At 46.5% G+C, this 17,092-nt stretch overlaps 2 protein-coding genes across 2 annotated transcripts in view; both read right to left on the bottom strand.

Annotated features, from left to right (window-relative positions):
* The window catches only part of dyrk1b (dual-specificity tyrosine-(Y)-phosphorylation regulated kinase 1B), a 59,202-nt gene extending 54,076 nt beyond the window's left edge, over positions 1-5,126 (bottom strand). Inside the window, exon 1 of the mRNA XM_085366099.1 lies at positions 4,456-5,126. The gene's annotated coding sequence lies outside the window, so the exon portion shown is untranslated. The remainder of the gene's footprint in view (positions 1-4,455) is intronic.
* A 960-nt stretch (positions 5,127-6,086) lies between these two features.
* Positions 6,087-15,470, bottom strand: fbl (fibrillarin rRNA 2'-O-methyltransferase). The gene is made up of 9 exons (XM_085366097.1): positions 15,364-15,470; positions 14,521-14,637; positions 11,867-12,019; positions 11,616-11,710; positions 11,342-11,512; positions 10,829-10,961; positions 10,568-10,680; positions 9,930-10,075; positions 6,087-7,246 (listed from the first exon to the last, which is right to left on the bottom strand). The coding sequence occupies exons 1-9, from the start codon at positions 15,371-15,373 to the stop codon at positions 7,222-7,224; spliced, it is 963 nt and encodes a 320-aa protein (XP_085222223.1). The 5' UTR covers positions 15,374-15,470; the 3' UTR covers positions 6,087-7,221.
* Between the last annotated feature and the right edge of the window lie 1,622 nt (positions 15,471-17,092).

Genomic DNA, 17,092 nt, shown 5'->3' with positions numbered 1-17,092 from the left:
AGAGCAGGTGACCGGGGAGGTGGAGGTCTGGGCTTCTTAGGCTGCAGCTCTTATGGTTCTGCTGGTCCTGTACAGTCGTAGGTGAAGCATTGAGTTACAGTCAATGCAGGTGGTCCAAAGGTCGATCAGCCTGGTCTTACAGTCATGAGTGACTCCTTTCACAGTGCTTCACTTGTTCTACATTTTCTCATGTTATTAGAGTTATTATTGCAAAATGGATTCAATTCATTTTTCACCTGAAAATTCGATAAACAACGCCCCATAGTGAGAAAGTGAAAAAAACAGCTTCAAATGTTTGCAAATCTATTAAAAATAACTTCTATTTCTCCTGACTTGCATGGTACAGTTTCCTCTTCTCTTTTTTTCATAGCATTATTCCAGTTTGTATCTGTTCTTTCCACTCATCTGCTGCAACACTGAATTTCCCAAATCTGGGACAAATTAAGGCCGTCTTGTCTTGTCTGAAGTCTTTTTGAGTATGATACTACAGCCTTGCCACACCCATTGTTGTTGTCCTTTTAGACGATGAACCTTGCCCCAGTCCCAGATCCGGAGCATCTTCAAGCTGAATGCTTAGATTGGCCTAGTGACCAGCTCCTGGTGATTCCAAACTTTCATATTTGTGGGTGATGGAGAACATTGTTCTCCATTTTCAATTCAGTGTTATGTGTATAGCATCAAATCCCAACAACAATCACCTTAAGGCAGTAGGATAAATAAAATACAGAGAAAATCCAAACAATGAGATGATGCCCTATGAGGAAGCGCGTGGTAATAGTGGGGAGGAAAAACTCCCCCATTTACGAGGAAGAAAAGTCCAGCAGAACCAGGCTCAGGGTCAAGAAGAGAGAAACTGCTCCACAGCAGGAGCTCACACACTAGAGAAGCACAGGGATTAATAATAACTGATAATTCAATTCAAAGTGGTGTATAGACACACAGTGAGTGAAGGAGAAACACTCATCATGGGAGCCAACAGCAGTGTAACTAATCACCTGATCCAGCCCTAGCTAGGTTTTATGGCTAATGTTTAGAGTATAGAGGGTGTCCATCTCCTGGATCCAAACTGGGAGCTGGTTCCACAGAAGAGCAGACTGAATCTGAAGGCTCTGCCTACTTTAAAATAGCCTTGGGATCACAAGTACACCATTAGTCTGAGAGCAAAGTTCTCTATTGTGCTGATACCATACTACGAAATCTATAAGAAAACATGGGTGCTGATTATCAGGCTCTACAATGCTGCAGACGTCTATACCTTTGCCCAGATCTGTGCCTGGCTCAGCACTCTACAATCTCAAATTCTCCAGACGTCATGGATTGGTTTGTGCTCTGACATACACCCTCAGCTCTGGGAAAAGCTATGGACTTTATATAGACAGGCTTTACAAATCAGCTCAAATCAACTGAATTTACCACAGAATGGCCTAAACTGATCATTTTCCTACTGAAGTCAGCTAACTGTTGAACAACATGATGTCTCAATACTAGTGTGGTGTTCAGTAGCTCCACTGATACTTGCATGTTCAACAGCAAGTTGAAAAGTTTAACATTTTAAGACAAAAGCCCCACACTGGTCACAATATTATAGTGGAAAAAATAAAGGTTTTGTCTCACCAGCATAATTCAATTATTTGAACTGATGGAGTTTGATGCAGCACATAAGACTTGATGTGGAGTTCAGGTCATCTTTAAAATTAATGGGCATTTATTTAAATTTACCTATCATAAAAAACCCTATAACAGTTATACTGTGGTTACTTTTGGAACGGTCTACAAGACTTTTAAATGCAAGGCAGCCAGCTATACATGTGTTTTAGAGGTAAATAGCCTTAAGTTCCTATGGGCCCGTGATGTTCAGTTATTTTGAAAAGAAGCGCATCCAATGGAAATCAACTTTTAACGAGCAGACCCAAACTCTTTAACTAGGATTAGTGGTGATATTTAAAGAAAAGAAAAGAAAATACACCTAATACCTACAAAAACACGGCTCCTCCTTTGGCAATCGTAGGAAAACCCTTAACACGAGGGCAAAAAGAAACGCTGCAGAGGATACACATCCATCCTTCCCCTGGTCCAAATATATGACCAGTGTAAAGAAAAGGAAACAGGTCTATCTAGGAAGCAACAGACAACGTAACTGCACAACATGGACTGATTGGGATTCTTGTACAGCGCTTTTCTGCTCTCCCAGAACACTCAAAGCGCTCTATACAACATGCCACATTCACCCAGTCACACGAGCATCATCTTTCTATGCATTTAAGTGCTTTCTAACTACCAGTCACACACATTCATACTCCAGTGGATGCAGCGGGATTACTATCTTGCCCAAGGATATTTGGCATGCAGATTAGGGGGAGCCAGGGATCAAACCACCGACCGTCCAATCAGCAGATGACCTGCTCTACCTCCTGACCTACAGCCACTCCTAAAAGTGGGGGAAAAATTCAGCTTGAGTAACAGTACCAGCACTCCGTATGTAAAGAGACTCGGTCATCACTGAATGTGGAGGTGTGTTCAAAAAGACCCCATCAATTTTTGGAATGAACCTGTGACGAGTCGACACTAATTTTAAACTGGTTTGCAAGAGCTGTCACACAAACAGACTTAGCTTGTTGTCACAGCTGTGCTATCAGCTGGGAACAAGTCTATTGACCATTTGTGGCCAAAAGACACAGGCTGCACACCACTCCAGTGGTCAAAGTAAACCAGAACATTTACTTGACATTTTATCAGTGAGATGAGGCGTTATCTTGGGAGTAAGACAGAACACTAATAAAAGTGACTCGTGCGCTCCCACAGAGCGCCCTGCCAGGAATCCAGATGACTCTTATTGTATTGTAGTTAATCTTAGGATTTGTTTGATCACAAAGTATTGGTTCATGATAGTTTGAAAGATATCAGTATCACAGCATCTTTAAACATACTGACTTTACTCTGGGTAGGACAGTGCTTCCCATACACACAGCCACTACATGGTAAGTGCTGATGACCCAGGGAAAAGATATTCAGTGAAACTGAGCTGAATGAATGTGAATGCTTTCCTTTATTTCACTAAAAGTCAGCTTGGATTCTTCTTTTATTTGCCGCCTTGCATCTCATTGTTAATGCAAAATGACGTGACGTTTGAATGAGAACAGGTCAGAGAAGTTTGCAAATCACAGGTCCATCTTCTGTGATGTGCAACTGAAGCACAGACCATCAAACATTCAGCCTAATTCCTGATCACACAGGATAACGAAACGAGACTAACATTTTCTCTTGGAGCCATGGAGCGCACTGTGGCTGCAGCTGCCCAGACGCCAGGTTCAATTCCACAGGAAGCTCACACACTGAGTAAGCACACCTTCACTGAGGCATCAACATGATGTCACAAAGAATGAATGGAAACAATTAAGCAAATTGTCTTTCACCCATTTTATGACCGACCCACCAGCACCCAAAAAACCTACAGAGCGCTAAATTGGGTGTGTATGTAGTGAGGGCATTCTGTGACATTTAAATAGTGATAAATATCTGCCTACTGTTAACCAAGAACAGGAAAGGAGCACGGAAATAGATTAAAAAGGTGTCAAGTTATGACTGTTCCAGATGTGCTTCGGCACCGTCCATTTGTCGTTCTGTTCTTGGCTACGAATAGCTATCTCCAGGCAACTGGATGCCAGTGTGCCTCTATTTGAGGGTAGGGTAGGGTAGGGTAGGGGCTGGGGCTGATGCGGTAGCTAAGCTAGCGGCTATGTTAGCTGCCACAGCAGATGAAATGCTGCAGGTCCACTGAGGACAGCCCGGGGTTGCTGATCGGCTGCTATGTCACCTAAACTCATCCGAGTCCTCGCGGTACAGCAGAATATTCGCACATATGCTAGAGGACAATCAACACGTCTCTAATGCAATCGTGTAATAGCACACTCATTCAGCTCCCATCGCTTTTCCCGTTTTGCTCCGCCGGCATCCCATCCCAGTCTACTGGATGTCGCGCGTTAACGCGAGGCAGGTCACAATATCACAGTATGACACTTGTGTTCGAATTAACCAGTAGTCCCTTAATGACCAGCACAACTATGTCAACTCGCCAGATGGTTACTTGTCAGTCACAGGCTAAAGTGGAGGAGCAGGGGTTGGCAACGCTGCACACTATTAAAAGCCAGAGTAACGACTAGTTATCGTAAGGCACGTCTCAGCCACCGAGACGCATCACCCCAGCTTAAGCTGTTCAACATCAACCGATGTGCACCAGCAATGGTGACCAACCGGTTTCAGTCGAAGCCTGCCTCTTTGCCTCATCAGCTATCTGAGGCGCCGCGCCGGAGAAGCGGTAACACGAGGCCGGTAACAGGGGCGAAAAGAGGGTAACGTTCTTCTACCAAGCACTGTTACCACTAACCCAGTGTCAGCCTCCACCATAACCAGCAACTCCTCCATAAATAAGACCAACGCCGGCCGGCTAGTTCTTACCTCAGGCGGTGTGTCGAACCAAGTTCCGACTAGCAGCCATGTTCGGAACCCCTATTTCCCTTCGTCCACACGAACCGAGCCCCCTCCCCCAGGTCAGTTGTCCTTCGTTCAAAGCAGAAATCCAAAATAATGTCGAGTTGCCTTATTTGCCAGGAACTGGTTTCCCGTTTCCAGTACAATATGATAGTCTATGTTCTTCGGAGCTCGAGGAGCGGGGCTGTCGATGGGGACTGATTGCCGGCGCAGCACAGCTAGCCGTGCCTAAGGGGTGGTGGGCAGCCCGCCGCTTCAAACACGGACACCTCGAACTCAGTCTTCTTTCTGTTAAGCAAGCTTAATGTACTGGATCGATATTTATTCTCAGGTGCACAACAAAGTCCCTTGCAACCACAGCGTGGGGCAACTGAATAGGCGATCTCGTCCTCTTCTCAATTAATTTAAAGGCAAGATGCTAACATTAGCTAGCTAGCTAGTAGCTAGCATGCTAGCTGTCTTGATTAAAACACTGCCATTGGAATTTGAAGGAAGACAGTCCGCAAAGTGCAGGCTGTTTGATAGTAACGGCCAGCCGACGGACCGAACCTGCAGACGCTATGAGAAAGACCGTATTTTAGCAGACACGGCTAAAGCTAACTCTATGCTGGCCAGCCCCTCTGTGATGTTAATATCGGTCAAAGGAGAGGGGCTGCATTGAGAGCGCACTCCCGACACTAGGCAAGTACGGCCCAGCGCGTTCCAGAGAAATTTCCCACAAAATGGCTGCCAAAACAAACCGCACCGCATACTATCATACAAACTTCCCAAAGTTCAGTCTGTAATGGTGCTAAAGCAATCATTTTAGAGGTCTGCCCGATGCAGACCGTGTAACGCTTCGAAAAGATGATGGTAGCGTTGTCACAAACTAGCACGAGTCACCACTTTAGAGAGCACTTCCTTTCCTCTGCAGGTACGAGTAGTTAGTTTCTCCTGTAACTACACAAAGCGATTAATGTGAGTTTCACTGACAGCACGGGCACAGGCAGCAACGAGCTAAACGGCCAAACACCCGCCGCACACAGCGCTCGTGCTACCTGTCCACACATGAGCTCCGCGTCACACCTGAGAACAGGTGGACACACTCATGTTCGTCGGGGGGAGGACTGAGCGGTTACAGCGCGAAACCTGAGCTGTGGTCGTTAGTGTTGTACCCCAGCACCTGTGCGCTCCACGGTCACGTCTTTGAGTGACGCGCAAAGTCAGGGTGGAGCTGCACCCACGGACACTTGTTGGTTCAAAGCTGCCTGAATTCTTCAAGAAGGCGCTGGAAACGCTTCAGATTCTGACAGCATGACACACCTGCTGCACAGCTGACCGGTTGAAGTGACACGGTGAGTCATCGTCACACAGCTACAGCGTGGATACGACACGGTAACAATGCTCCAGTAAGCTGTGGCGTTTAAATGATGCTGCGTTGGTACTCAGGGGCTCTTGACACCACACGTATGGAGCCGTGCTGCCATGTTTGCCAGCAGGACTCAGGACTGACGTCCGGTTGGAGCCGGTGCGGATTGCGGTCCGTTTCCCGTTCTCAGCGGCAGGACTGGCCTGCGTGGGCTCCTGCTCCAGCTTTTGACACGTTGAGTAGAGCTGCTGCTCTGCATGCCTTTGTTGTAACAAGTAGATGAGTGACTGTTGCATTTGTATGACCGGTCTCTTACCTGTGGCAGGTATCACAGAACTGCTGCTCACTGCATTGTTTAGTGGGGGGACCAGTTTCTGCAACCCTGTGGGACAGCTGGGCCGTACAATCCAGGGCCCAGCAACCTTCCACGTTCAAAGTCATTAAAGTTACCTTTCTTCTCAGCTTGAACTTCAGCGAGTTGTCTAAATGCATCAGGCTACTGCCACGTGACCGCATGATTAGACCGTTGACCATGTGTACCTAACAGAGTGAGTAATGGCATTTTTAAAACCACCTCAGTGCTGTGAATCTGGACCAAAGAAACCAAGAGAGCAGTCAGATTAATGTTCGTCAGTGTGATGGTGCATTTAGCTAAAGAGTTCAATTATAACCAACCAAAAACATTTATTAAAACAAATATGGCAGCTATGTGGAAAACAGAAAAATACTTAAACTGGTTCAAACAAACAGCTACAAAACAGGAAGTGTGTATAATGGACGCTGTTTGTCACCCGAAGAAGCAAAAACAACATATTCACTTTGAATAAATGGTCCACTGTTAACCATTTAAAGATACCAGCAGTGTGGGTGCAAGTTCAGAATATGGAGCCAGTCACAGACTAAAAGAATCATTAAGAAAATAATCAGGAGCACAGAAGCCAACAAACAAAACAGCAGAGCACACAAGCAACCTCGCTGCAGTCAGACTGATCAGGGTCCTCAGCACAAACAGCTGGGTCCAAAATCCCAGGACAAGGCAGGTTCACAGCACGCAACAGTGTGTGTTACTTTGTAACCTCATCTACTGTATACATGTACATTATAAACAACGGGACCTTTTCACAGCGCAAACAAGGTACTGCACTGATGGACCCAGGTATCACATAATGTTCTCCACCTGATCTGTGAGAACTGGAAGCACCAGAGGAGATGGATGGTTGATTAAAGGACTGGATGAGAAACCCCAGCTGAAGGTCTGCTTCAATGTGCTTGGAGCAAGCTGCAGACCGGTGCCTGAAGCCGAAGAGGAGGGTGACAGACGGCAGACGTGCCAGAAGGAGGTTGCAAATCCATTCTCCTCCTCTGGCCCAGCTTACACGCACACATCATTTCTTCTGTTTTGGTGGAGGTCTGAGAACAAAAAAGAAAATGCACGGTTACCACAGATACACACAGCAGGTACTATGTTTACAGACACATGCAGTGTTTTTGGTGCAGGTCTGTGTCTGACAAATTCAATGAAAATCAATATGGGAGGGGGGTCCTTAGTAAGATGGCTGAGGTGTTTAAGTGGTTCATGATCTGGTGACTGTAGTCATGTGGTTCTCATGTTGCCTTCAGCGAGCCTCTGCACTTACAGTAAAAGCCAGAAAAGGTCAGAAACGATTCTTTGAGCAGTTCGGCTGCAGCTTGATCTGGTTCCAAACACAGACACATATCTGTAAATACATTTATGCATCCATGTGGCTCATTACCTGAACTCTGAATGGTAAGTTAGCAAGTTCTTAATGGAAGCAGTGAGAGGTTTTCCTTCCATCTCCTCCAATGAACCTTAAATAAAACTACAGACTGGAGCTGACAGCAGGCTGTTTCTTCAAAGCCACTGTGCTGCTGCCAGCTGGGTTTTGTTTTTAAGGAGTCCACCAGATGGCGCTGCCGCAGCGCAGGAGCTGAGAGCTCTGTCCTCAGGAACCACAGAGGCTGAGGAGCTAAAAAGCCTCGTGTGCAAGTCCTTAGTCTGAGCCCTGATGCAGAGGCAGGAAACTGAACTGATTAACTGAGTTTCAACTGAGCAGAATAAGCTCCGCCTTTCTGATAACAATGGTAATGTTAGGCTGCGTGTTCTTTAAAAACTAAAGCAACATTACATGGTTACTCTGATAAACAGTTACAGGTTACTCAGCAACTGTTCCAGTCCAATTATGTTGGATCCACTTCAAAGAAAGCTTTCAGAAAATGTAACCTTTGACCCGGAGGTTCAGCAGCTGCAGCCATGGCTGCCCGACCGACAGGCTGGTCGCCCACCCGCTGTCATCAACCGGGGTTTTTGTTTTTCCTTTAAGAGGCTGGTATTCAAAGGCAGCCAGCCTCCCCTCATCCACACCAGTTCCCCTACAGGCAGGAGCACCATCAGTGTGGTTCCTCACCCCGCCCTGCAACATCTGGGCGGGGCAGCGGAAACTACCTGCCAATGCTGCCCATCGACATCAGCTCTGCCTTTAACAGTGACCCCAGACATACTGCCTTAACCACACCTGCACGTGGATTAAAATCATCCTCACCGATCGGGCCAAGCTTTACAAACAGTGAAGCTCGGCCCACATCTCTCCTCCACTCACACTTTGTAACGGCTCTACAAACTCGTCCCCCTCTAACTCTTTGAGTTGTTCAGTCTGACGTCACTAGCCGTGTCTGGACCTAAACTCTGCTGCAGGTCCATATATCAAACGATCACTATGGCATTACTGAGAGTTGAAAAACTGTCTAAAGTCTTTCATCTTTAATAAAATGATCAGCGTTCTGCTCTACCAGGTGTAACAATTGAGTTTAACATCCAGGCATCCATGAAAACGGAATTTATGACATTTAACGGAGTTAGAAGTTAGCAGGAAGTTAGCTCGCTAGCTTCTATCTAAATACAATATAGCATGTCCTGACTGCGGGGTTTTGGAAACAAATTCAAACGTACAGCTCTGCTATCACTTCCAGCATAAATGAAGACAGAAACTAAACAGCAGTGACGTTTGTAGGGTTACTGAAGTTGGGCTAGCTGGTATATAATGATGTGCTACGTGACCGCTAGCGACACAGCTATGTTAGCATAATATAAACAAGCTAACTTTTTTTCCACTGGATAAAAGTTAACGTGAGTGTTCTCGGTGGTCAGGAACAAATGTAATCGCATGGCAGGATGCTGTAAAAGGACCAAACTTCAGCCAGGAGAACAACTGAGATAATCCATCCACAATACGAGGTTAGTCATTCATATACTGCTGCATGGGCTGGGCTGTAGTTACATCCTAAGGTTTTAAAAACTGAGCTTAAATAAATGATTAGTGGTAATAAAAGCCGAGGGAGGTCAACAGTGATCACTGACTGTTTTAGGAGCTTTTTGAGATTAAATAGAAGAAAATACAAAACATTAAACATGTTAACAACACAAAAGCCATATTAAACGCAGACTACTTTAGACCCGGAAGTAGGATTCATCACGTCATCACTGAACAACCGGATAGAAATAATCATGTCACAGTGGGCATAGCTGGACTCATCTCAGACAAGGTTCACCTGGTGCCCTGAACAGCAAGAAAACAAAAGAGGTCATCATGGGTTTTAGGATGTGCAGAGCAGACTGTGTGGACACGTTCCAGCATTTCCCACAGAGAACATTTGGTGGACTGCCCACAGCACCGCCGCCGTGAACAAAGGTCAGGAGCACCTACGCTTCCTGAGAGATCTGAGGGGTTGTAGACGCAGCTGCTGGTGTCTCGCCACTCCTCCCTGCTGTAACGTCAGTGTGTTTTACAAACTCCTTGTCCACAGTAAAAATAAATAAATAAATAAAATTGAAGAGAAATAGCATCTCAGCAGGAGGATGAAAATGGCGAGGGAGCCTTCACATACTTTACCTGGTGCCCTCAGGGCAGCGTGTCAGGTCTGGTAACCCATACAGGGACCCTTCATGTGAACATGCAAAGGAAACACTGGTTTCCAACTTGGTGAGTTGCTAAGCAGCTTCCTGTGACCGTTTCTCCTGATCACCAATGTTAGTGGACGTGAATCTGGGTGCAGAGCCTCATTAAGGGCGCTTTACCTGTAGATGCCCACCACCACAGCGTGGTCTCTCTCATAGGGCTCCAGCGTGAGCTGTTCCTGTGGTTTCATGTTCTCTGCACTCATCTTCTTCACTTCTGAGGCAAACACTGCCTCTGGAGCTGCTGTCGAGTCTATACAGTTAGCCTTAAGGAAGAAGAGCACAGCTGGAATCAGACTCACGAACAACAACAAGTCCTGAACAGGTAGACATTCCTCACCATCACACGAGTATCCTAGCACACGACTAAAACTAGTTTGAGTCCAAATCAAGGATTCAGTCACACATAAGCTGATTTAGCAGCCGTCTACAGTCATTCTGTAGTGAAGCAGGAGACGCCCTTTTATTCTCTTTAGCTTTAGCAACATTTGCTATTAGAAATCACGCCATGTGAGAAACTTACTCATGTTTGTGGGTCAGTAACTCGAGATAACTGACTCGGAAAATGTCTTCATTCGTTTTTTGAGATTGAACAAAGCCTAAGCTAAAACGTGTGAAAATGGTCAGCAGCCACTGGCCGAAGAGGAACCGTGAAAGACCTTTAGAAAGCCTGGAGAACTTCTGCATAAGACAACGTTAAAACCTTCAAAGTTTAGCGTTCAGGGAGCTGTTACCTGTTACGGCAGTTATCAGCGTACCTTGATTGAGATAACAAAGTGGCCGCCGTTCTTCAAAAAGTTGTGAGCGTTCAAAGCAACGATCCTCGTCTGGTCAGGCTGGGCAACATCAGCAAAGATCACATCCACCATGCCTGCAGAGGGACAGACGGCACGTGAATGCTCTGCATGTGTTCACCGTGCAGGTTCCTGATGGGACGATGGCCGCCCCTCGCCTTCGTGTCAAGGATTACAAACAAACCTGTTCGTCTTTCACCAGCTCATCTGCATCACACTACTCACCAACAAGCATTCTGTATTTGTGCGGGTGCCGAGCGTCTTCGATGATTGGAATGATGTTGGTGCGTTTTTTCGCCACGTTGAGAAGGTCGCGACCTGACCGGTGGGAAAACTCTACTGCATAGACCAGCCCTTCCTGTCACACAACACACTCATGTCAATGCAAGCTGCTTTTGTTTCCTGTGTTAAATCTACACCACCCTAGAAATCTTGATGATGCAGCCCATTGGCCCACTCATGACTTTATTTCCACCCAATTCTGTCCCCATTTTTAATCCACTGGGAGAGAAACTCCAGTGAGCCGTGTTTGTCTCTTTCATTTTAGGAACATCCCATGACACAGGGATTTCCCACCGTCCGGTTCCCCAGTTTTTGATGGAGGAATGAGGATCGTAGTTTTAATTATTGTGCGTTTGATCCCTTTGCCCCTCCTGTCACGTCCCCTGTGGTCAAACACTACTGCCAGCAGTGGTCTGCCCGTTCGGCAGCTACAAAGAGAAAGTGTGCGGTACTCACGGGTCCAACGATGTCGGAAACGTGGGACACTGTGGTGCCAGAGGCAGCTCCCAGGTACATGACCTTGGCTCCAGGCTTGATGTGGATCTGGTCGACTCCTCCCAAGATGGCCGCAGCCAGCTTGGAGCGGAACGGATTCCAGGCTCTGTATTCAATCTTAGTCTCTCCTTCCTACCAAGACCGAAGCGAACATCGACTCAAAGTGTGGTCACAACAGCAGGAAGAGCACACGTTTTCATATTTGGCATAGCAGCAACAGCTGAACTGGACTCACTTCCACACTGATCCTCTTCTCTCCATACACAGACTCTCCTACCACCATGTTTTTTGTCACCAGGGCATCCTCCTTTCCCCTGCAGATGAACACTCCTGAGACACACACACACACACACACACACACATAAGCTTCCAAATGAAGGCAAATGCTGAAAGGTGAATAAAATGTGACAAACTGTAGCCGAGGCTCAAAACAGTCCAGCCTTCAGTGCAGAAAATGCCTCAGTCCTCTAAAATATGAACAATCACCTTCATGTCTGTGAGGCTCGATCAGGACCTTCTTCCCTCCTCCGAAACCACCTCGGCCACCCCTCCCTCCTCTACCCCCTCTGCCTCTTGGGGTTCCTCTGCCACCACCACGGCCCCGAAATCCTCCACCGTCTGGGGACTGGAAGCCTCCACCTGAAAAACAGCCGCGCACAAGAGAAAGTTCCAGAACCTGGATCAGCAGGTCGCAGAGTGATGCATTTCTGTCCTTCACTGGGACGTTGGCTGGACACCTTTTGCTGATCATTAAATACACAAGTAACTGTTTTGTTTAAAGAACAAACCAGTAGTTAGACTTTTTGGGTCTCGCTCCGTTTTTTCCATCCTCAGGTGTGTGTTTACAACAGCATGACCCTCGGAGGGCGATGTAAAAACATAATGGCCCATCATATGAAAAAGGCTCCCACCCCTGCTTTACACTGAAACAATTCATGCAGAATGACGACAAGCACCAGTCACCTACCACAGAAATAACTGTTTATTAAAGACAGAATCATTGAAAAGGCAAAGCAGCTGCTCACCAACCAAGTCCTTCCACGGCTGCGCTGCTAACAGCAGCAGATGGTCCCAGCTTGGTACACATTACTGCCATGATGGCTTTAACAACGTGCCCAGTGGCCACAGTGAAACGAGTCATGTGGCTCATATTTACGTGGAAACTGATGTTTTCTTCCCAGAATAAGAACAGACGAGCTGAGGTCTGACTGTCAGTTCACTGTTTGTATACTTCGTGGCAACTTTTATCTTGATTTAATCATCCAGGTAGGTAAAACCTAGAAGGTTGATTCTGTTCTTCTGGATGTTTTCAGTGGGAGAAACGTCATCATCATCATCAAGTGTCAGCTGCCTGCAGGTCTACAACCTTACAAACAGGACATTTACATAATGACTGAAACCAGCACCACTGAAGGAACAACGGGCTGGAGGTCAGCTCCTCGATCACTGACCAATGGTCATGAGTGCCATTCACAGAGAGTGGGGGGATGGCTGCAATCACATCATTGTAAGACTTAACCTCCAGTGTTTGCTGAAGGTGGGACCTCTTCATCACCATCTGATGGTCTCGTTTTTCTTTTCCACTGTTTGAATCCATGTGAGCTGCACAGCTGTCTGTAAGACTGCGGGGCATCAGTGAGCCAACACACACATCTGTGGGCCTTGTATCTGAAATCCACTTTGTGTTTGTTACAAACAGTTATGAATGCTGAGAGTTCAGGAGCTTCTTTTGCCATCGTGTTCGTTTAGTCGAGGACCCCCTCCGAAACGTTTCACTGCTGCTTAAGTCTTTCACTAAGCAAACGTCAGCCTCAGCTCAGAGTCTCACAGTTACTGAAATAAAGCCACAGTGCTGTGGGTTAGCAGGCATTATCACCTATAAATGAAGGTGGAACTGCTCTGACGCCGAGACCAGAACTTTAGCTGTAATGTTAACCTTTCAAAGCCGGTCGGAGCGGCACGCTCTGTTTGGCGTAACTATTTTTAAATTCCCGTAGAACTGGAACCACGTAAGCTTGTGCAATCATTTTTGCACATGAAACCGGAGGAGTTGTACTTACATCTCATCCTCGGTCAGTTTCCTTCCACATGTGGCTTTATAGCAACAAAAACATAATATTCCAGAAACACGCTTTGCCGATCCGATCAGCTGTTCGTAACACTTCCCACATTGGAATAGACGTCAGCGTGAACTATGGCATGTTCGCCATGACCTGCCCGAAACCAGAAGTGACGTCATTTTCACAGAAAATGTAGTTTTTCTTACCTTCGGGGGCTCATAAGCCTACACTGGTGTTTTTAAAAGTCATGTTTGACTCTGTGCTTTTCTCAATAGTTTCCGGGATCCTCAAACTGCACTGCTGGAAATAGTTTCTTTTGATGCACATGCTGGTTTTTATGCAAATTTGCATTTCATTATGTTTTTGTTTTTCCTGCAGTGTATAAAAATTGGTGTATTTCAAAAATAAAACTATGAAGACCATCAAAATAAATTTCCTGTGGTTGGAAACTATTTTGTACAACTTTTTTTGTATTTGCAGTTTTGAGGGATAAGCCTCTTAAATTTCTCTGAATAGAAGTATATGTAAAAAAACAAATGATTTTTTTTTGTAGTTTATTGCACTTTTTTGCAATTTATGCAGTTACTATGGACTCGATACCTACGTATCATTAAAATGTGGGCTATAACGGTTGTATTGATATATAACAACTTGAAATGCTCCCAAAAAATGGCGCTATATAAATGCAATACATTATTATCATTATTATTATTACTATTACAGCATGTGCAAATATAAAGATAAGCCCTGGCGGGCTTGGTTCTTAAAGGTCTTAAAGGGTTAAGAAAGAGTGGAGCGCTCAATGCGTGGTTAAAACGCGGTGGTTGAAGATTGCTCGGTAACTGGAGAAACAAATACAAAGCAACACTTCATCTGCTGTTTGTGATCAAGTGGAGCACAGAGTGTTTTGTGAGCTGCTTTAACTCTGAGACTGTCACTATTTGAACTTAACAGCCTATAATATTATATTATTAGCAGATACCTGAATAAAAATACTTTTAATTGCTTCAAGTCGTCATCCTGGCATTTGAGGATCACATCCACGATGTGATGATACGAACGGCACGTTTCCAGTCTCACCTCTTCCTCCCCGGAATCCTCCCCGGAATCCTCCTCGTCCTCCGCGGTCACCAAACCCTCCTCTGCCTCCACCTCTGCCTCCACCTCTTCCTCCTCTGTCCATGCGAGGACTGAAACCTGAAACCATGAATCGTTATTATATGTGTAAACAGACACATCTAGCAACCAGTGCGTGGCTGCTTACGCCAGTGCCGCCATCTTGGATCGTTAACCCGGGTCGCTCCACATTTAAACACCGACTCCGACCACTTGGGGGACCCAGCACAACACGCACACAACGCGGCTGTTCAAACACACACTCGGAAACACGCTTAATAAAAGTAACGGGGCTGAGACTCGACTCACCGCCTCCTGTGTGGGCTTTGAACGACAGGCGTGCTCGCGGCGTGCTCCGCGTGGCCGTGATGTTTGGACACTCTCACGGAACCGCAAACACACAGACCGGGCTAACGTTAGCGCGAGCTACGTCTCGTGGAGCAGAAAACAGCTGTAAACGGCTGGAACGGGTTTCAGCCGGCGTGACCCGACTTTGGCTTTTCCTCGCGGAATAAAACCGTAACTCTGGTTGTAACGGAGCTCGCTGTGTGGGCCCCACGGAGTCCCAGACACGTGCGAGGAGACACAGCGCGTGTTCAACTCAGAGCACTTATTCCGCCAGCGCGGACACGCCAACGGCTCACCGTGAACAAACCACGCGCTCAGACAGCCAAGTCTGCGGTAGTTTTCACAATAACGTGGCCGTGTAGGCCGTCCACGCAGTGTACCTGACTGCACAGACTCACCGAATACACGATCAGACATCAGCCCGCGTTAGCGAGCGTAAGCACGTGTGTCTTACTGTACCTGGCCTCATCGTTTCTGGCGTAAACTACTGAAATGGACGCAGCCCGCGGAGTTGAATCGCTTCTCTCCTGTGTTGATCCTCAGTGAACAGACACGGCGTGATCACGTCCCACGTGCAACTGTGCGACCCAGAGCAAACTTTCTTCTTCTATCTAATCTATTGTTGCTTAGCAAGCAAAACGGCGCATTAGCGCCACCAACTGGACACAGACGGAGACCTTGTTTTCAAACAGAGGACAGCTGCTGTCAGCTGCCGGATGTTGTGCCGAGACAACCTTCCTGTCACAAGGTAGAAGCTGGAATCCGTCTGTGATTGCTGATTGATATCTGCATCTAAACGATAACGGTCAGGCTTAATGTTCACATCTCACATGGTTTGAAAGAGGCACTTATCTGCACAATCTCATGCACACATATGCACACCTGCATACACCAAGTTACTTTTTGCACAACCCACTGTCGTTGTTGCACTTTTGCGATGTCTGTATTATTCGGTTCTGCCTGGCGTTGCACTCTCTTTGCTTTGGTTTGTAATCCTGTTTGATTGTCTGTAGCAGCGTGGGCTCAGAGGAACGTAGCTCCTTTCACTGTGTACTGTACCACTGCACATGGTTGCAATGACAATAAAGCCACTTGACTTGAGAACCACCGATGTCCACTGTGAGCAGCCATCTTTGACGCCATCTGTCTGCCATACAAAGCCGTTTCAGATTCCTTCCCAGACGCTTAACAGACGCTGACCCTCACATCTTGTGTCAGGTGATCTCAATGGGTCGCATAAGGTCTCACAATAACTTCACCCAAAACCTCTGCTAATAAGGACCCCACGCCCTTTTTCACACCTCGGTACATGTGATAAGGCGGATGATCAATATAGTTGGTCCTCTTAAGGCTCCCACATGGGATTACATACCCAGGACTCTGCACCCTCTGCTTTTAGAAGTGAAGAAGCTCGATGAGAGGTGAAACGTCTTCAAGGAACTTAAAGAAGTCCAGTTGTTTTTTTCCAAGCTCCATAGACGAGACAACTATTAAATGACCACTTCAAACTGACAAGAAAGTCTTTGTACTGATGTTAGCTAAATGATCAGAACACACAGACCAAGCACATCACTACTGCTCAGAGGAGCAGAGTGTAACTGTTTTTGAAAGGAAATCAGATTCATTTCTATTGAGCAGAAATGTTGGAAATCACAGTGAATAATTGCTGAGTCATTTGTTATTCTGATATAGGCTCAGAGCATCAGGTGAATCCCCCACTCCTCTTTTCACTCCCACTGCTGCATGTCATCAACATCTTCGTTCCTCTTTTCTTCACCATTATCTGAACGATGGCTGAATCAGAATCTTTATTGTCATTGTGCTTTAAGAACAACCGAAACTGTATGCAAACCTGCTCTAAGTGAAAAGAGCACGCTGTTAAGAGAAGAAAAGAAGAATATATGGTAAATGGCCTGTATTTGTATAGCGCTTTTACTCGTCCCTAAGGACCCCAAAGTGCTTTACATATCCAGTCACACACACATCCACACACTGGTGATGGCAGCTACAATGTAGCCACAGCCACCCTGGGGCGCACTGACAGAGGCGAGGCTGCCGGACACTGGCGCCACCGGGCCCTCTGACCACCACCAGTAGGCAACGGGTGAAGTGTCTCGCCCAAGGACACAACGACCGAGACTGTCCAAGCCGGGGCTCGAACCGGCAACCTTCCGATTACAAGGCGAAC

Source organism: Diplotaxodon limnothrissa, linkage group LG11, assembly GCF_057381915.1.
Source record: "Diplotaxodon limnothrissa isolate DT_005_m linkage group LG11, D_limnothrissa_male_GT1.1, whole genome shotgun sequence".
NCBI lineage: Eukaryota > Metazoa > Chordata > Actinopteri > Cichliformes > Cichlidae > Diplotaxodon > Diplotaxodon limnothrissa.
This window is presented reverse-complemented; position numbering and strand designations above follow the sequence as displayed.